General features: G+C 37.0%; 3 protein-coding genes across 3 annotated transcripts; all 3 read left to right on the top strand.

The window, feature by feature from the left end:
• The first annotated feature begins 37 nt into the window (after nt 1-37).
• LOC135086533 (uncharacterized) lies at nt 38-1,554 on the top strand. Its single transcript, XM_063981267.1, has 4 exons — nt 38-302; nt 377-574; nt 672-915; nt 1,109-1,554. The coding sequence occupies exons 1-4, from the start codon at nt 165-167 to the stop codon at nt 1,300-1,302; spliced, it is 774 nt and encodes a 257-aa protein (XP_063837337.1). The 5' UTR covers nt 38-164; the 3' UTR covers nt 1,303-1,554.
• Nucleotides 1,555-11,513: 9,959 nt separating this feature from the next.
• On the top strand, nt 11,514-17,574 carry LOC135082970 (ras-like GTP-binding protein RhoL). The gene is made up of 5 exons (XM_063977738.1): nt 11,514-11,873; nt 13,837-13,951; nt 14,316-14,433; nt 15,479-15,557; nt 17,071-17,574. Exons 1-5 carry the CDS (start codon nt 11,758-11,760, stop codon nt 17,192-17,194), a joined length of 552 nt encoding a protein of 183 aa, XP_063833808.1. The 5' UTR covers nt 11,514-11,757; the 3' UTR covers nt 17,195-17,574.
• Nucleotides 17,575-18,333: 759 nt separating this feature from the next.
• LOC135082959 (nuclear cap-binding protein subunit 2) lies at nt 18,334-19,944 on the top strand. Its single transcript, XM_063977730.1, has 4 exons — nt 18,334-18,544; nt 18,622-18,839; nt 19,036-19,138; nt 19,699-19,944. The coding sequence occupies exons 1-4, from the start codon at nt 18,476-18,478 to the stop codon at nt 19,792-19,794; spliced, it is 486 nt and encodes a 161-aa protein (XP_063833800.1). The 5' UTR covers nt 18,334-18,475; the 3' UTR covers nt 19,795-19,944.
• Nucleotides 19,945-20,080: the final 136 nt, after the last annotated feature.

Below are 20,080 nucleotides of genomic sequence, written 5' to 3'. Positions count from 1 at the left end.
ACTAGTGACATTTGTGACATGTGACATCTTCCTATTTCTTGTTGTTTTTTTGTTTCCTTTCTTCTTTCAAATCAAAACAAACTTCGTTGTATCGGTTGAATGAATCTTTCTTTTGTTAACTTTAAATTTAACTACAGTGATTAATTTAATAACGTGGTAATAAAATGGCATCATCGAATGAGTTTCAAGACTTGGATGATGAAGTGTTAGAACTTTTACAGAATTATAAACATAAAAAAGCAACGGCATACGAGCCTTGTACTTTAAAAAATATTAACGAGTGTTTGATCGGTCTTCGTGAGGTATTTATATTGTTTTATGGCATAATAAATACTAGAAATGTATTTGGTTGTAATCATCAAGTATTTACTTTCAGGAACTTGACCTTTTCAACATAACTTACACTTTCAATCCACATGTGGACATTAATGACAACGTTTTAACACCAGAAGCTCTTGTAAAGCTTATAAATTCAGTTTGGACATTGTTATATTATCATAAAAGTGTAAAAGAAAAAGCTGATGCATTAACAGAACAAAACCATGTTTTGGAACATCAGAACAAACAACTTCATGTGAGTATTTTAAAATTTGTTTTTAAGAGATACTGAAATAAGAATATACTAATGAAATAAATGAGTAAGTAATTAAAATAATATGTTTATTTTTCAGGGTTCTTTGGGTAAATTTAAAGATAAACTATCAATCGAGAAGAATGGAGCTAAAGCATGTGTTGCTGAAGCCCAGAAAGTCTCCGATCGTTCCGATGAGCTTCTCCATGCTCTAACAGAAACAAGAGCCAAACTTTTGAAAGTTAATAAACAGAAAGATGCCATAGAAAAGTCACTACGCAATGAGATTTCAAGGATTAAGTTGGAAAATAATAAATTGACGGATAGACTGAGAAACAAATCAAGTAAGGGATATTTCAAATATCATTTCAAAATTAACTAGCTGGGTAACCTTAATTTTACAATAGAGACTGATACTAAACTGATGATACCATTAACTTTTAAATTAAACTGTATGTTGTCTTCACTTTTATCTAAAATAAAAACTTTAACCATTTTATTTACAATAAAATTATCACTAAATTTTTTTATTTCTAGGTGTCCATGTATCATGCAGCGAAGTGTGTGATTCAACAATGCTGCGCCTCAAGGAACGTGAACGTAAACATTTGGCTGTCATATCTCAACTGCAGCTCAATAACCAAGAGCTACTACGGGAAGTGCTTGCTTTGAAGGAAGAAATAATAATGGGGGGTCTCCAAAACTATGACCTAGATGATAAGACAAAGTGATAAACTAGCTTTTTAATTCTGCATTTAATAAGTCTATTAATAAGAAACAAAACAAAATGGTAACAATGGCTGTTAACTAGATTAATCAATTAGTGTTATGTGTCATGTTAATTTTTTAATGACTTGTTGACTTAATTTTAATGTTTGACATCTTGCCTGATATTAACTATTTTTGTAACAGCTAACCAAGCTGACATCAATCAGTATTATTGTTATTAGTATTAAAAACGAATAAAACTGTATTCAAAACAACTCTATTGTTTAAATTATACTATCTTTAAACGATTTTAAATGAATACTTTATTAATTTTTAATGCAGTTTTAGCCCTTTTATTGATTGGGTATTATTTTATTTCTACTAGCTTTCGCGCCCGACTTCGCACTGAAAATGTATAATCCTCATCTTGGTTACAGGTTTTCGTGAATGTGTCTCTTTCTATAGACGTTTATTATTTTATGCCGGAATCACAAATTACTATGTCAGTACTTTCCTACTAACCAAAGTTGGACGAAGATAGCAAAATAACCATACAAAATATGTAAGTAAATAAAAACAATACATTGTACTAAACATTATTTATTATACAGGGTGTAGTTTTGTAAAACAACTCCCATCTCATGGGTGGTCAGCTGGTCACACATGAAAGTAATTACAAGAAAAATATAAATAAAACTATTACTTTATTAGTCAAAAACCTTATTCAAACGTTTCCTAAAACTTTCGAGAAGGCGCTTGTTACCGCCTGAAACACCCCCGCGTACCCCGCTACACCACCGAGCACATGCGAGAGAGCGGGGGGACTGTCCGATAGCTCGCCCGTGTAATAATACTATTTTCCCGATTTCATGGATTTCTCACTGAAAAGGACAATGGGCAAAATGGTACCCGGCTCCAATAGATATCCAGTCCAGATATAAGTCCACCCACAAGATGGACCGCCGACCTTATTAAGGTAGCGGGAAGGCGCTGGATGCAGGCCGCCACCAACCGGCCATTGTGGAAATCATTGGGGGAGGCCTATGTTCAACTGGACGTCCTATGGCTACAATGATCATCATGATGAAAGCGAATAAAGGGCTAATAGCTTGGGTAGTTCATCGTAGGTATAATCCTTTTCTTTTCAATGTTTCTTTTGGTTATATTCATAGATTGTAGTCATAGTGCATACTCGTATACATGGATGATTGTGTTATACTTTCATTTATAAATAGTGGAATTACTGCTTTCAAAACGTGAATTAGAACTGGCCCCATAGCAGACATTTTTCTACATCTTAAGGCCTTTTAAAATATATATTGGTTATGGCTATTGGAGCGGGTACCACTTTCCATACATTTGTGCCCATCATCCTTTAAGGTATATTTTTTTTTTGGCATCAATATCGTGTATACTACCTACCACCCCTCAGATGGGCGTTATTTTACATAACCACATCCTGTATTTTGTTTATTTATTCTTTTAATAATTGTTTAAGGCGAACTTAATGCCATAAGGCATTCTCTGCCAGTTAACCTTCAGGCTTAACAGAAAAAAAATATTTTCTGACGACGCGACGAGACAGAAAGAGCCAGCTATTCTATACCAAACAACATTTAACTTGAGTAAATATTATCTCTCTACATTGGCTCCCTATAAATAAATTCTGCCCGGGCCGCGGCTTAATCTGCGTAAGTTACAATTTTTCGCAATACCAAATTATGTGAAATTCATTCAGTTTACATTAAAAATAAAATTTCAGATTTTTTTGCGTTAGTCACTGGGCGATAGACAGCTTTGTTGTGTTTTGTTTTACATTGTAGCAGTAACGTCTTTGAAATGACTCAGTGTGTAACATCAGTGACTACAAAAACAATCTAATTTAATTAGTAATCATTTAATCAACCATGAAATTTTTACGTTAATGTTTTGTCTATCAGTGGCGGATTTACAAATTTGCCGCTAGTGGGCCATTCAATTTTTGCCGCCCCTACCTACTGACTTTTGAAATTCAATACGTTAGTTTAATCCCGTTATTAGTATGATTGTGAACTTAATGATATTTCTGTCAGTTACTAGATTATTATTGCAACCCGCTATGTAATGAAGAGTTTAATGTTGACCTAAAAACAGCAGTAAGTATGTACTAATCCTAAGGTGGGCAAAGGCATGACTTAAAAATGTGTGGTCAGTAAACATTGTTTTTGGTAAATATTTTTTATTGGACTTTAAGTTAAAGAACCTTAGACCAGGCATACGGCTAGGCAACGTAGTCCTGCAGGAGGATACAAGGAAGAGGGGCAGCCACAGTAGGTAACACAGAGTCGTTCAGGTGAGTGCCAGGAAGAGGTGCAGCAACCGCAGTTAAGGAACGGCTGGGACGAACAAGGACAGGCGCATCCAGCTCGTAAGCCTGGATAGGGTTACACTGGTTGAGGCGCTTCTTTTCAAGACTTGGAAGCCAGCGGGTAACGAGCCATTGGACGTGGAGAGGGTCATTTATTTATTTATTTATCTACTGAGGCAATTTTAAATAGAACAATACAAATAAATGTCAATGGTCAAATACATGTTAAGAAATACAATTAAAGTCAATTTTAAACAGAAAAATAAAATATACAAATGTCAATGGTTAAATAAGTCAGAAAGTGTCATTTAAGAGAAGACAGAATTGGCGAAACACAACAACACAATTCCAATTTGGTCAGCAAAAATGTCGATGTCGGTGTGCTGAGCGAGCAAGTCCCCAACGAGGCGCAGAGCGCGGGCGGTGGGCGCGTGCGTGGCGCGCTGCGTGCGCGTTTCGGGGCGCGCTAGCAGGCGCGGCGGGCGGCGCGGCGCAGTTTGCACTCCCGAGGCGTCCCGAGGTATGTTCCTTGGAACCAGTAGACATAGCCTCTCCAAGACAGATGGACTCTCAATAACATTCCTTATAATTAGGAGATAATGCTTTAGGAGGAGTATAAGTCGCCTATATTTGAGAGACTCCATCATATCGACCATTGCACATACGAACATTGACGGATACAGGTATGGGTAGTACCCGTATCGCTTTTTATATAACCAGCGCGCAAACTTACGCTGTATTTTTTCCACTAAGAGAACATATTTGTTCTCGTAGGGGTCCCATACTACCGCACCATACTCCAGTTTACTGCGGACGTATGCATTAAATAAAACTTTTGCCACTGAGAGGTTGTCAAACTGTGCCGCTGTTCTCATTACGAAACCCAGCATACTAGCTTTTTTACAGGTCGCTAATACGTGGGAATGAAAGTCCAATTTTTCGTCAATAATTAAGCCTAGGTCTCGAATGTTATCAACTCTTACCAGTGGCGCGTCAGATAGTCTATACGTTGCGCATATTGGTCTCCGCTTACGCGAACAAGTAATAACTTTACACTTGTCATTATTAAGTGGGAGATGGTTTTCCTGGCTCCATTCGTACACAAAGTCAATATCATTCTGCAGCGATTGGGTATCGTTAGGATCGGCTATACTTAGACTCAACTTGAGATCATCGGCGAACATAAGACACCTGGCTATACGGACTTTTTCCGGCAAGTCATTGACGAATACCAAGAATAGCGTAGGTCCCAGAGTGCTTCCCTGACTAACACCGGATCTTGTATAGTACTCCGTAGACTCGTAACCGTCAATCCTAACATACTGGCAACGGTCACCTAGGTAACTTGCCATCAGCTGGAGTGACTTCGGCGTGAATCCCAGTATTGCCAATTTCTGCAGCAGAATATCGTTGTCCACCAAATCAAACGCCTTGCGGAAATCGAAATAGGCCACGTCCACCTGCCGACCCACATCCATCTCGGACGGAACACACGTAATCCACATGCGCCACTATTAATTATACACATATTTTCTACTTTGCCGAACATTTGCACGAGAACGGTTTGTCCAAAACATATGAATTTGGTCTTATTTAATGCAAGATTAAATGCCCTTCAACCATCAGGAAGACCACTTTTCGATAGGGTAAGTCCTTTACGCGGTATAACCGGAAAACCTAAAAAGCGCCCCTTTCGGGCTGTATAGTAGGGAATTTAGTGCAAGAACCCCTCCACTTTGGTATAGAAGGCTCATTTTTGCAACAGTGGTTCTTTGGGTGCTCCTGAGTGGATTTCCGTCGGTAGACATCGGGAGCCCCCCCTGTGGTAGCAGGGGGAGGGGGGGCAAGTTTCCTTCCGCCGCGCTTCACTTTAAGGCCTAAATCTTCAAAACTATGGGTATTAGGGCAAGTGTGGTATCATTTTCGGATAATTAAAGGATGGCGAATTCATTTCTAGAACAAACTTTTTGCCTTTTCATACAAAAAAATAGAAATATTGAGTAAAATTCACAAAAACCAAAAAGTATTTTTTTAAATAAACGTCGTTTACTTTTAAATCACTAGAGATAATCTAATAAAAAAAATATGACCTGAAAGCTACATTTATCAGGATTATAAAAATATAACATTGTATGGTACTTTTTTCGCAAAAAGTAGGTGAAAAAAATTTTTTCTTCAGGACACAGCGGACGAATTTTATTGCGCATCGGAAAAAAATATTTATTTTATACATGAATTCATACTATTTGGTTTATAAGCAAGCAAGGATTATTATTTTAGAATTTATTTAGAGTTGCTGGCACATCAATCTACCATAATTTGTATTTTTTCGTCAATTGATTTTGAACTCTATGTGTGAGACATAAGGTTGAAAATAGCTTAAATACATTTTAATATTGAAAATATCATAAGAAGAAAGCACTAAATAAAGAATTGTCTAAACGTCTTAATGATTATTATTATTTTAATTAACACTTATTTCTACATACTATTGTACCAGTGATTTAACGGAAAGGTAAGTGTGAGGAAAATGAGGTTTCACTATCATAGTACGGGAGATATTTTTAGCACAAAGGTTACGGCTGTGACCTTTTTAGTTGTTTTTTTCAGACAGCACCAGCTTCTGCACTACTTCTTGCACTTACATCTCACCATTTCCAGGCAAGCCTCGGCAGCTACGGGCAAACCGGTGCATGTAGGCTCTATCTTGCTATCGGCTCTGGTCCACCCCCAACCAGTCGGGTAAAGGGAAGACTGAGTCGGTTGCTTGAAAGTAATCCTATACGCGAACCCCTTGGATTGATCTAATAAGTAAGTGGATAGATCTTGAACAAGGGACGACTAGAAAAGAGGACCAAAATCCCAACAGAACAGCCTAATCTGTTTCAAGCTGAATTCTACGCTATAATATGTGTGCACTAAAGAACAGGGGTGTAAAAAACGCAATACCTATTTACATCCTGATCCACAGCCAGGCAGCATTCAAACAAAAAGCCATCGCCTCAGTGAAGGTTGAGTCTAGAATTATTCTAGATGCAATCTTAAAGATGAACAAACTCGGAAGGCATAAAAGTGTCCCTGATGTGGGATACCTGGACATACACGGATCAATTGCAATGGGAGAGCCGACAGTCTAGCGAAACTAGGGTCAGAGGCGATACCTATTGGGTCAGAACTGATACTTACCTTTATCTAACGGCATACCTCATGGCCATAATATGGCCATATCCAAGAAGCACAGTGCTGAATGGGAAAACTCCAACGATATAAGATAAGCCTCTCCAAATCATTCCTAAAGGGAAACACAGGGTCATGGAGAAAACTCATTAAGCGGAAATAAAAGGTACCTAAGCCCAAGCAATTACTGGTACGCAAACTGGGCATTATGGAACGAACCACATGTCCCACAAAATGGGCCTAACAACAGAAGACAGCTCTCGAGCATGTGGAATACATGTGGGGTCCATGAATCAATACTGTAAGGATGGGTCTGCTTGGGTCAGCATATCCGGCATCAGAAGACTTAGAAGGCTTTCACTCAGACGCTTAATTCACCTAATGGATAGGATTTTATTGGATGATAGGGAATAAAAAAATGGAGCATAAAGATCCTAATGGGTCGCTGTGGACTACGCTTAGACCTAGCTTAGCTTAGGCCCTACATAAGATAACCCAGACAGCAGCAGCAGCTTTGTATCAGCCTTGGCTACTGGCAGTATATCAAGGGATTCGCGTATAGGATTAGGTGCAAGCAACCGACTCGAGTCTTCCCTTTACCCGACTGGTTGGGGGTGGACCAGAGTCGATAGCAAGATGGAGCCTACATGGACCGGTTTGTCCGTAGCTGCCGAGGCTTGCCTGGAAATGGTGAGATGTAAGTGCAAGAAGTAGTGCAGAATCTGGTGCTGTCTGAAAAAAAAAACAACTAAAACGGTCAGAGCCGTAACCTTTGTGCTAAAAATATCTCCCGTACTATGATTGTGAAACCTCATTTTCCTCACACTTATCTTTCCGTTAAATCACTGGTACAATAGTATGTAGAAATAAGTGTTAATTAAAAATAATAATAATCATTAAGACGTTTAGACAAATTAAAGTTCTTTATTTAGTGCTTTCTTCTTATGATATTTTCAATATTAAAAGGTATTTAAGCTATTTTCAACCTTATGTCTTACACATAGAGTTCAAAATCAAGTGACGAAAAAATACAAATTATGGTAGATTGATGTGCCAGCAACTCTAAATAAATTCTAAAATAATAATCCTTGCTTGCTTATGAACCAAATAGTATGAATTAATGGATAAAATAAATATTTTTTTCCGATGCGCAATAAAATTCGCCCGCTGTGTCCTAAAGAAAAAATTTTTTTCACCTACTTTTGGTAAAAAAAAGTACCATACAATGTTATATTTTTATAATCCTGATAAATGTAGCTTTCAGGTCATATTTTTTTTATTAGATTATCTCCAGTGGTTTAAAAGTAAACGACGTTTATTTAAAAAAATACTTTTTGGTTTTTGTGAATTTTACTCAATATTTCTATTTTTTTGTATGAAAAGGCAAAAAGTTTGTTCTAGAAATGAATTCGCCATCCTTTAATTATCCGAAAATGATACCACACTTGCCCTAATACCCATAGTTTTGAAGATATAGGCCTTAAAGTGAAGCGCGGCGGAAGGAAACTTGCCCCCCCTCCCCCTGCTACCACAGGGGGGGCTCCCGATGTCTACCGACGGAAATCCACTCAGGAGCACCCAAAGAATCACTGTTGCAAAAATGAGCCTTCTATACCAAAGTGGAGGGGTCTCCATACAAATCATTGCACTAAATTCCCTACTAGTACAGACGAAACGAAAACTGTACAGACCTACATTTTTATAGAACTTTAACTATTGCAATTTAAAGAAAAGGACAATGAGCAAAAGTGGTCCAAATGTCCACCACTAATGAGACCTATATTGGCTTATAGTCCATTAAATAGAGATTAACTTTCAGTATGGGACGAAAAAAATATAAGCTGTCAGTAAAAAGTTATGACTGTTTGAAACACTGTTAGTTTACGCGCTAATCTCAGGAACTATACTGGTCCGATTTGAAAAATTATTTTTGTTATGGATAGCCCATTTACCAAGGATGGTTTTAGGATAAATAACATCACCCTACAACCAATAGGGGCGGAGCAGTAAAGACAAAAGTTGTAAAAATGGGAAATATTATTCAAACTATTTTCACTCGTACAAAGTCGTAGGCATAGCTAGTATAATATTTAATAAAATTCATCTATAACCCCGCGCCACATGCGACATGACATAACATGCGTAGATTAGTCCAAAATGTGCAATGGATAGAATGATATCAAGAACATTTTTCGGATGAAAAGGTATACAAAACATGAGTTTTCATTTAGTCATAACTTTTTACTGACAGCATATTTTTGATTGCGGTTTGGTTATAATGAATCAGTATTTAGTAGACTATTTTACTACATAGGTCTCGTTAGTGGTGGACATTTGGACCACACTCCATACATTTTTGGTCATTGTCTTTTAATGCAATTTATTTTTAAATTTACCTTTATTAAATTACATCGCCCAGCAGATTTCCTTGACGCTTACAACATTCGATCAACATACATCAAAATCTTGGAATGCGTTCGTCAGAATTACTTTGAAACCTATTTTCAATTTTTTGCCGAATGCTCAGCTTCAGTTGCTGCATGGTTGTTGGATTATAAAAGTATACTCTATTCTTAATGTAACACCACAAAAAATAATTTTCTGGAGTGAGATCAGGGCTTCCTGGTGACCAGGAGATGTCACCCCTGCCTGAAATTATTTTTTTGTGGGAACATGTCTCTTACCATCTAAATGCTCTCAGTTGAAGTGTGACACGTAGCCCCATCTTGATGAAACCAAGTGCTCCGGTCATAACCTTGCAAATCTTGCAGCTTTGAAATCAAAAAGCTTTTCAGCCTACCAGTATAGCGCTCTCAAAAATTAACCGTCCTTTCAATGCAAGTAATGCAACATACCAATTAAGCAGTGGTGAAATCTCACTGCCTCTAAGAAGCGCTAATCTCATTCCAGCAGACTTCTTTTTGTGAGGTTACCTTATGAGCAGAGTATACTCTAATAATCCAAAAACTCTGCAGCATTCATCCATCCTGAATCCATTTTGAGGTATCTCTAAGGGCTCCTGCACACGACGCTGCCACCGCGCCGCCGCCGCGCCGTCGCCGCGCCGCTACACTGTTCATACGCACCGAGTAAAACCGCCGCCGCCGCGCCACCACCGCGCCAACAAAGCATAATTTCGCGCGCGGCGTGGCGGCGGCGCGGCGGCTGCGTGGCAGCGGTGTTCACGCGGCGCGTATAAACAGTGCAAAGGCGCGGCGACGGCGCGGCGGCGGCGCGGTAGCGGCGTCGTGTGCAGGAGCGCTTACGAAAGTTTTCCAAAATGTTGATGTATGTTGACCGAATGTTGTAAACGTCAAGGGAATCACATGTACGATAAAATTTATAAAAGATAGTAAATTTTAAAATAAATTGCACTAAGTTTCCTTTAAATTGCAATAGCTTAAGTTCTACAAAAATGTTCAGTTTTCGTTTCCTTGAATTTTCAAAAGTGAATTTTCTTCTGGCCTACCCTGTAAAACAATATACACGAAGTTGTGGAGAGATGGTGCTCGTGCTAAGCTCCGAAGATCCTGTGTTACTTAAGAGTTTTTTATTTTATTTTTATTGAAACGCTATTGGAATATTTTAAAATTCATGATCACATAAGTACCTAAGTATATATCACAGTGCGTTTATTAATCGTTTATTTATATATGGATTGTGTAGGTATACGTATAATTATATTATTTTTTCCTGAAAAAAAAAAATTGCTAAATTTGCCGCCCCTCTAAATCTGCCGCCCTAGGCACTGGCCTACTTGGCCTATTGGTAAATCCGCCACTGTTGTCTATAAATAAATTCTTCGAAAGTCTGACAGAATAAAACGTTTTCTAGGCGACAACTAGGGACAAGGGCCTGATCTTGTCTATCGACCCTTTGAATTAACGAGGTTCTCTAATAAGCATGTGAGTACCTACTGACATGCTTAGTAGAGAACCTCGTTAATTCAAAGGGTCTAATACCTATTAGATCTTTTAAAAATATTGGTGCATTAGGATACCGACATTTCAAAAGTTCAAATGTTAGGCCAGAAATTATACAGGATGTTTCCAGTCCCAGCACCTTATACACCACCACCTGATACGAATTTTAAAATAAGATCGTTTTCTAAATAGCATCGACCTTGCTTGCCTGTTGATACTATATTTTGTCGATTTCGATTCAATAAATACCTAAGTAGTCGCAAATATCCTACCTCATGAGGATCTCGCGAAAAGACCACGGAATCAAATAAAATTATTTTATAAATTTACAATCCATAGAATGTAGTCAGTCTGGGTGGGTATAATTCTATCGCGATGATTTTGTTTGCTACAAAACTAATATATTCGCTCTTCACATCCTATGGAAACTATTAGCTTTTATCCCTCTTCCAGAATAAAATAATCTCTGCTCCTAATTTCCTATCACAGAAGTTCCCAACGTGAGTTACTATCTTAAACTATTGGTACTTAATTAATTGGTAATTTAAAATCAATTACTAAATCCCAATGACGTGTCCCGACTTCCGATGTCTCTTAAAAAAATACGGTATTATTAGTAAACACTTAAAGTTATAGGAAGTATCGCTGTTTGGAAGTGGTACGTTTGTAGAATTAATTACGTCCAGAGGCTCTCGACGGGCACTAAACACTATTAAAATATCGTCGCAGACACCATCACCGCTACATGACGCTAAATCCATTTATCGCACAACACTCCAGTAGGTATTCACTGAATCATTCTGCAGTCGGCCGTGAATGCGCGCGCGCGCCTTGTTTCAATTCAATTTGCCGCTTTATCGTGAGTGTTTTCTTCAAGTTGATAAGATCAATTACATCACTGTGATAACATAGTCAAGGACTGACATTTTCTTAGTAAAATAAAATTGTATTGTTAACATGCAGTGACTGAAAGTTAAAGTGTTTAAAACAATATCAGTGAATTGTGATACTCCGTCGGACGTGCCGGCACTATGGGCACGAAGAAAATAATAAAGATTACAGTGGTCGGAGATGGTATGGTCGGCAAAACTTGCCTACTCTACGTGTATACGAAGAACGAGTTTCCTGAGGAATATGTACCCACAGTGTAAGTTGTCAGGTTGGTCAGAAGAAGGGTAGGGAAGTGCGCTGACCGAAGGGTCAGTGGGGCAAGAACGTCGCCAGAGTTACGTGAGGCCGAGCTACTAAATTAGCAGATGGATGCCGTAACGACGTTATCAACCAGCAGAACTGACATGACGTCACAAAATATACTGTATTTAGCAGCCACGGTGGATTTACCGGGTTTACTTGAAGTATGACACATTCGTTAGTCAGTTATCCTATGGTTAAATCATAACATTACTTACAAATTACTAGGTTAATCATTTGGTTTAACTTCTAAAATTACTTGCGAAATCAAATGGGGCACTAAATCATCAGGCTACGATGATAATTTTGATAAGAAATCATGACTTGTCTAAAAAGTGATATCACTTCTTATTATAAAATTGACTCCACCACCAAGTTCTATACCTAAATAATTCATAAAGTTTTAAAACCTGTTGTGATAAGCTAAGTCGGGTCGTTAATTCTTAATAAAATACAGCTCTAATGTTTGCTAACAACAACTAACTACCAATAGAGGCAAAAGCAACAAGAAAAGGAAACGGGATATTTAATTATTATGTTGATAGAAAATCGTTCGTCACCTCAAAAGACGAATTGATTTTGCCTGACGTCACTCGTCATCATTTACTATAAAACGTATGGAATTTACGCTATAAACCTCACGTCATTTCTTATTTACTGTGAGTGAGGTGCGAGTGACTAATCTAAATCTACAATGTTTGATTAAAACTGATTGGACCTTATTTTTTGTTTGTTACTTGCTCTTGCTATATTTTGTTGGAAGTTCGTTTTCTTAAAGTACCTAAGTAATTGTTGGTAGGACTACCTACTCGTAATGCGAAATTTAGGTAACTTAATTGAACAACCAACTATAACAAACTAAATAAGTTAATCAACTTCCGAAAGTTGTAAAATTCGATCTTAACAAACAGCTTTAAGTAAGTAGGTAGAACGTGGTTTAAACTCAAAAAATGAAAAATCTTATCACTTAGGTAGTAACTTTTTCAGTCATTTGGCTTAATTCATTAATGTTCGTTAGTTAATTAGTTGCAAACGACTGCTATAGTAAGACGTTAACTAGACTGTTAATTAGGTAACGATATACTTTTTACATTAGTTTAACAATATGTCGTTATCTAAAAGTTCCCAGAAATCAATAGGATAAGTTTGCAAGTGCAACAATTATTAGCGGTCACGTCCCAGCCGTGCTAATGTTATTTAACAGGTACTCAGCATTGCGGCTGCACTATTTATAAAGTCAAATACGTCGCGGCATTGTTGTATTGTGCGGACTCGGCCGCTTCCTCCTTGTGGAACTACGCCTACGGCCGACTGGCTGACTTCCTTGCGAGTCTGCTGCGAATGCCGTGGTCCCACGCGGAGCGCTGCACTATCAATGACCGTTGTTGGTGTTTTGCACGATCTGTTTACCTCTAGCCGTTGACTGCACCGCATGAAAGCCAATTCGATAAACGCGATTTAAACAACTCGAAACTCGGAAATGATCTGATTGTATTAATTTATTCGGACTAAAAATATGCAAAAATATCGCATCTAAATATTAAGTTTACAAAAATCTACAAAGAAAAAGGTTTACCTACTAGACTAGAACATAAAAAGATTCGTCAATAGCCCAATGCTATCAAGATTCGAGGAACACGGGTTCGAATCCCGCCTGCCGCTGGACTATGGTGAACACACTGCAGCAAGGAGATTTTTTCCACGAGGGGTTATAAATTATTAAATGTCTTTTCTGTTTTGCATGTTCTGCGACTAAGCCTGCGATGAATAAGTACCTACTTTTCGTCTTCCTTAGAATTCTATCTTCGATCCATAATGTTATTAGGCGGTCTTAGCGCCAAAGGGAATTTCTACTACAAGTTATTTATTGTACCTAATTCCTATACTTATAGCTATAATTTTCTTTAAAATGTCATCAGATTCGACAATTATGTCGGCCTCATCACCGTGGACGGGGAAGAGATCGAAATGACGCTGTGGGACACCGCGGGTCAAGAGGACTACGAGCGACTGAGGCCACTATCTTACAACCAGGTGCGATTTTATTTATTTATCTAAATACACCAATAGAAAGAAATTCTAACGTATACCTAAGTGCAATAATGTTGCTATTCCTCCATTAATTTTAACCCCTTTAACTTTTAACTGTTCCTAAGTTAATACAAAACCTATCGTATCTACCTATTTAGTAATCAAGAGTCATTTAAATCAATCCAGTTACAATAACGGAAAAAACATTGAGGGAAAAAAAATGTAATGCATTAGGATAAACGTTTGGTATTTAAATATTTACTTGATGGCGTGGTTACTTTACCTATTTACTAAGTTCACTTCTACATTTTACAATGGTGGCCTATTTTATTAAGTGTGTAACTACAAATAATGTCCTTTATTGCAGACTGGCTGCTTCCTGGTATGCTACTCCGTGGGCAGCCGGTCATCATTCGAGAATGTCATACACAAGTGGTACCCAGAGCTGAACCACTTTAGCAGTTCAGTGCCCATTGTATTAGTTGGTAAGTATCTATGTTATTTATCTCGAAGCGCATTACCAATTACTTACCTACCGAACACTAGGCGATTGCATGTCTCTCGTGTATTACCTAATAAATTACCTACTGTCAAACATCAAGTTCAATTTACGATGCTACGTTACGAACGGGACTTCACCTCAGTTGGGAGTTTCATTTCACTTGTAGTAAACTTGACCAAACCAATTGTCCATTGTGCAAAACGGGATGCTAGATAATTTGCGAAATTGCGAATTATAGCGCGAATAAAGTTAAGTAGGATGCGCCCAATTATTTTTTTAATGATTCGGGATCAAAATTAAATTATTACTTAGGTCAATCTTTAACATCAGACTCTGACAATCTGACGCGGACGCCTGTATTCACAAACATTACTATGAGGTCTCACAGTGCGAGTGGACTCACAGTGTGGGTGACACAGGAACCAATCACAGAGCTCTATTCAACGCTGTGCGTTCGATTTGCTATCATTTGTGAATACGGGCGTGACATTGTTTTAACTTCCGATCAAATCTCATTTTCCTTTTAATAGTTTGCGTAAAAATACGTAGTGTGACTTACGTTACACGTTCATACTTAGTTGCAAACAAATAAAAAAATATTAATGCTAAAACAAATGTTAAATACGTATTGTGAGTTGGACCGGTCTTTCCTGATACTTAACACATAAATTGCATTAATTTTCCTTGTGATGAATTAAGTCATCCACATTTGTTGTGGTCATCAACTATCAATTCAGCATTATTAGGTTCATTTCTAATTTTATTAATTTTTCCTAGTTGGACAACTTCAATAATACATATTAAAATTAATGTTCAACAGGTTTTTTTAGCTATCTATTTAGCTAACTAATAACAAAATATTATCAAAAGTTTTAAACATCGACAGTAGAGCCTTATTTGCATCCGAAATACAAGCTGCTATTGTTTTGACTTAGGAACTCGTATTGTGTTCTTAATTCGGCATAAAGGTCAATATTTTAATAAGCATTGTTCTTATTGATTCACAAATCATATTAATGACGTTTCAGCTACGAAAACAGACTTGCGAGCGTCCGGCAAAGCGGTCATCACGACACAGGAAGGAAAAAAGTTAAAAAAGAAAATTCGGTAAGTCTTGAAAAAATTGCCTTTTTACGTCTTTAAATTGAGTCCCATACACAATTTATCTAAAAGCAGGCAGATAAAATTAACTCTCTAGAACAGGGTTTCTCAAAGTGGGGTACCAACGCGAACCCCTAGGGGTTTGCCATTCGACACCAGGGGGTCCGCGACAAGATTTACGTAAAGGGTAGAATTAAGGTTGAAATATTGTCCAAAATTATTCGTAACTAGCTGACCCGGCGAACTTCGTACCGCCTTAGCGTAGAGATTTTCTTTAGGTATATTTTTTTCCGTAAAAACCTTGTACAGAGTATTAGAAAACTACAAAAAAAATCAGCCAAATCGGTCAAGCCGTTTTCATGTTATGTCGTGACAACGGAAAACGGGTTTCATTTTTAAAGATAAAACAAGATATAGATTAAATTGACTCCATTTGCGACAAGAAACGGGCAGAGACCCAAGGGGAGGTGGGGGCTGACACTTAAACTGGAAACTTTGGAGCCGAAAGTTTGAGAAACCCTGCTCTAGAAATCCACACAGCCTTTCGGCCATAAAACGCCTCAGCATAGTAGCTAATTGCTTTCTCCAACAAAAACTAGATAGATTTGAGTAGGTGCTAGTTAACAGGAAAAAATATGTAGGACATAAAGCTGAGCTGCAGCCAAAAATATTATCTCTAATTCTAAATAATTGAGTCAAAAACGCCTACTTTGTAACTATACATAGCAATAAGCCCTAAAAATTTACATAGTTTATTAAGTTTTTAAAACTTGTTGATAGGAGGATAGGAGCTAGTTCATATCACCAGCAACAATAAATATTGGCATCCTTTAATCGCAGAGATAAGTTTGTATTTTATTGTATTCTGAAAACAACAAATTTTAAGTGAAATTGACGCGGGTTATCAGGCGGGTGCCGGCAGCTGCTATCGCGCCTTATCGCGCGCTGATAACAGCGCGACAACCGTAATGACGACAGAGGCGCGAATTGTAATAATATACTAATGATGTTATTAATTGGTGGTCCCTAATAATGTAATTTGTAAATAGAAGCTAAAATTATCATTTAGCTCGTGCCACAGTGATAAAGATTAACAAATTGAGATTGCTGAGGTTGAATTATAAATTCTATCGCCATCTGATAGCTTTTTTCAATACAGGGCAAGTCATAAGACAAAGTGCATTTTCTATTTACTTATGTAAGTAATAAAAGTCGGTGAATAGCCTTAATAGCACAGAATATAATAAGTTGTTAATAGTGAATGACAGGTTCGATTCCTGGGCGCACTATAATTTAAAGAATAAAGTGGTACATTTTTCTACAAAAGTCCTGTGTGCACTGCGGTTGTCGCTTGTGTAGAGCAGACAAGGAGGTAGCTTCGTAATTCCCAAATCATACGTAGTACGTACCTACTTAGTACCTTCGCAGACAATTGGTATTAATTAATTAATTAGGGTGTAAGCCTAACACCTGATTTTTTACGATGTTTTAATAAAACTATTATATTATTTTATTTCAGAGCTGCGCAGTTGGTGGAATGTTCTGCCCTGGAACGCGTCAACATGAATGAGGTGTTTGAAGAGGCTGTGCGCGCCGCCCTGCGCAAGAAACCTGTTAACAAACGGACCTGCCAATATCTCTGAACAAGCGAGCCATATTTAGTGCTTCCAAGTTATTCTTAGAACTACGATTATACTGAACATTAACGGCGCTACAGCCAAAATCGCTCAATACTTTTATAAATTTTGCCCTAGTCCTACAACTCGTGCACTATAATCGTAGATCTAAAACGTGCATTAGTTGCGGTTGTTGGTCATGTGATTGTTAAATGCGTAAAGTCATTCCTTTATTTATCAAAACTAGATTCGACAGCATCTTATTGTACCTATACCTTTTTAGATGGTATTATTAATGATATTGACGAGTGTTAAAATGTAGATAACTATCAAGATATTATTAATAGGTTAAAATAATTACCTTATTAAGTATTAAATTGTACATAAAGAAATAATAATATTAATAATGCGTGTTTTAATTAACATACTTATTTTCTTATGAGAGGTAGGTATACTGAAACTTCTGGAAGGGCTGAAAAAATATATGAATGAAAAAGTTTAAGTTTTTTTCCTCCGACAGATATTTCCGAGCCTTTTAGGGTAATAGGGTAGAATTTTGTAATAAAATCGAAAATTCGTTGACCACACCCGGGAATGGAATTGACTAAAATCTGTAAAAAATTACATCCTGTAGGGCTAGCACGAAAAACTTTCAAGTTCGAATCGTTTGCCTATTCGACAAAATTCGATACTCAATCTTTGAATTAAACGATAACATGTCAATTTTAATTCTCAAAATAAGTTTCATGCAACCATTTCTCATACTAAGTTCACTGGAGTTGTTGTAGTTTTCTTATTAAATCTTTTGAAGGCGATTCGAATACGCAAACGATTCGAACTCGAAAGGTTTTCGTGCTAGCCGTACTTTATTTCTTCTTCTTCTTTTTTGATGATGTTGGCAATACACGTCGAGGTCGACTTGATTTGTGCCATTTTCAAGTATTTTTTCTGAAATGTTGTGCTGCATGCAGCGTCGGCTACTATCGTCTCTCTCACCCAGAACAGAAATGGTCGGGATTACGGGAAAATCATTTCTGTGAAAACTCAATCGTATTGAGTACGTACGTACGATACGATACGATACGATATGATCCAGACTACGACTTTACCATAAAAGCATAATCCAATGCCGTGATTATGTTGAAAATTGACATAAAAATTTAAAAAAAAGTACTGTCATTGTTTTTCACTGTCGCGTTGACCCAATTTTTGTTGTAAACGTAGATCGTTTTAGGCGTTATTCTCGAGAATTATTAGCATTATTTAATTTTTTTAGAGTCTCAGCTTTATATATTTGCAACTTGAACAATGAAGAGGAGTTATGATTCCATGAACTCTTCGGTTGATATTAGCTCCTATCGTGACCAACATTTTAAGGTAAACAACGAAAAGTCTGAAATACGCCTAATTAATTCGAAATTCAACATTGCTTCATATATATTTTGTTATTTTAGGGCTCAAGAAGTGAACAAGAACGATTGCTACGAACAACATCAACACTTTACATTGGTAACCTTTCTTTTTACACCACCGAAGAACAAATCTATGAACTCTTTTCAAAATGCGGAGATATACGAAGAGTGATCATGGGTCTAGACAAGTACAAAAAAACGCCATGTGGATTCTGTTTTGTTGAATACTATACAAGATTAGACTCTGAACATTGTATGAGGTATGTATCTAAAACTTGTGAATTTTGTAAAATTCCAATTAGTCTGCTAGAATTTTTAGTCATCTTAAACTTGTCAATAGGATGTTATAATTGCTTAATCCATCTAATGAAATAAATTTTTATATGTATTCAGATCAGTTGTGAAATTGGACCTTTACACAACGTCTCTTTTTTACTAATACTTGCTTTGTTATAGATACATAAACGGTACAAGATTAGATGATAGAATTATCCGTTGTGACTGGGATGCAGGTTTTATTGAAGGTAGACAATATGGACGGGGGAAGACTGGTGGTCAGGTAATCCCAACTAATATTATAAATGCGAAAGTAACTCTGTCTGTCTGTTACGCTTTCCTGCTTAAACCTCGCAACCGATTTTGATGAAATTTGGCATAGAGATAGTTTGAGTCCCGGGAAAGAACATAGGATAGTTTTTATCCCGGTTTTTTAAACAGGGACGCGCGCGATAAAGTTTTTCTGTGACAGACAAAATTCCACGCGGGCGAAGCCGCGGGCGGAAAGCTAGTTATTTATAAAAATACTTTGTTGTTACTGCAAACTAAACATTAAGTATAGTTTAAATCTGTGGCTGTGGAAGCAGATACTTAACACTACATTTTTACTTGGTTAACCATTAGCTCTAGGCTTTTGCCCATACAGGGTACCACAAGAATTAACAAATATTTCTAATTAACTTAATTTGTTGTAACCAAAATGCTTGTGGAAATAAAAGCTTTTTATTTTATAACCATTAGCTCAAATAGATAATTTCTTAGTAGGATTGACAAAATTTAGGGTTTTTTTCCCTAAGTGTATTACAATATAAAATAATTTACTTCTAAAAATAATCTTTTCAGGTTCGAGACGAATATAGAACTGATTATGATGGTGGTCGGGGTGGCTACGGCAAAATTATTGCTCAGAAAATAACGCCCAATACTTTAGAACGCTGATTATTTTTTTTGTGTGTTTGTGAGATAATAAAGCAAAATAAGTGTTCGAATAATTATGAAGTAATACAACTCATAAAAGACTGTATAGTAAGATCACATTACATTAAAGTGGTGTCGTCACTATTATTAATAAAATTTTATAAACCATCATTAATTTTATTTTATTACACTTACATTTAGTGTTACTCCTTTATTTTGTATAACTGACAACACTAATCATTTAGCTAAATTGTTTTTCCATTCGTTTTAAGTTTTGGGTTAACTTGCCCTTCTTGGTAATTTTCAT

The sequence above is a fragment of the Ostrinia nubilalis genome, chromosome 2 (assembly GCF_963855985.1).
Source record: "Ostrinia nubilalis chromosome 2, ilOstNubi1.1, whole genome shotgun sequence".
NCBI classification, from domain to species: domain Eukaryota; kingdom Metazoa; phylum Arthropoda; class Insecta; order Lepidoptera; family Crambidae; genus Ostrinia; species Ostrinia nubilalis.
Note: the sequence above shows the minus strand (reverse complement) of the source record. Positions and strands in the feature narration are given on the sequence as shown.

Bases quoted from the DNA above. Each gene is read 5' to 3' on its own strand.
- LOC135086533 (XM_063981267.1), top strand. From the start codon at position 165: ATGGCATCATCGAATGAGTTTCAAGACTTGGATGATGAAGTGTTAGAA. The intron at 303-376 runs GTATTTATATTG...ATTTACTTTCAG, and splicing joins GTTTGATCGGTCTTCGTGAG to GAACTTGACCTTTTCAACAT. The intron at 575-671 runs GTGAGTATTTTA...TTTATTTTTCAG, and splicing joins ATCAGAACAAACAACTTCAT to GGTTCTTTGGGTAAATTTAA.
- LOC135082970 (XM_063977738.1), top strand. From the start codon at position 11,758: ATGGGCACGAAGAAAATAATAAAGATTACAGTGGTCGGAGATGGTATG. The intron at 13,952-14,315 runs GTGCGATTTTAT...CCTTTATTGCAG, and splicing joins GGCCACTATCTTACAACCAG to ACTGGCTGCTTCCTGGTATG. The intron at 14,434-15,478 runs GTAAGTATCTAT...ATGACGTTTCAG, and splicing joins AGTGCCCATTGTATTAGTTG to CTACGAAAACAGACTTGCGA.
- LOC135082959 (XM_063977730.1), top strand. From the start codon at position 18,476: ATGAAGAGGAGTTATGATTCCATGAACTCTTCGGTTGATATTAGCTCC. The intron at 18,545-18,621 runs GTAAACAACGAA...TTGTTATTTTAG, and splicing joins ATCGTGACCAACATTTTAAG to GGCTCAAGAAGTGAACAAGA. The intron at 19,139-19,698 runs GTAATCCCAACT...TAATCTTTTCAG, and splicing joins GGGGGAAGACTGGTGGTCAG to GTTCGAGACGAATATAGAAC.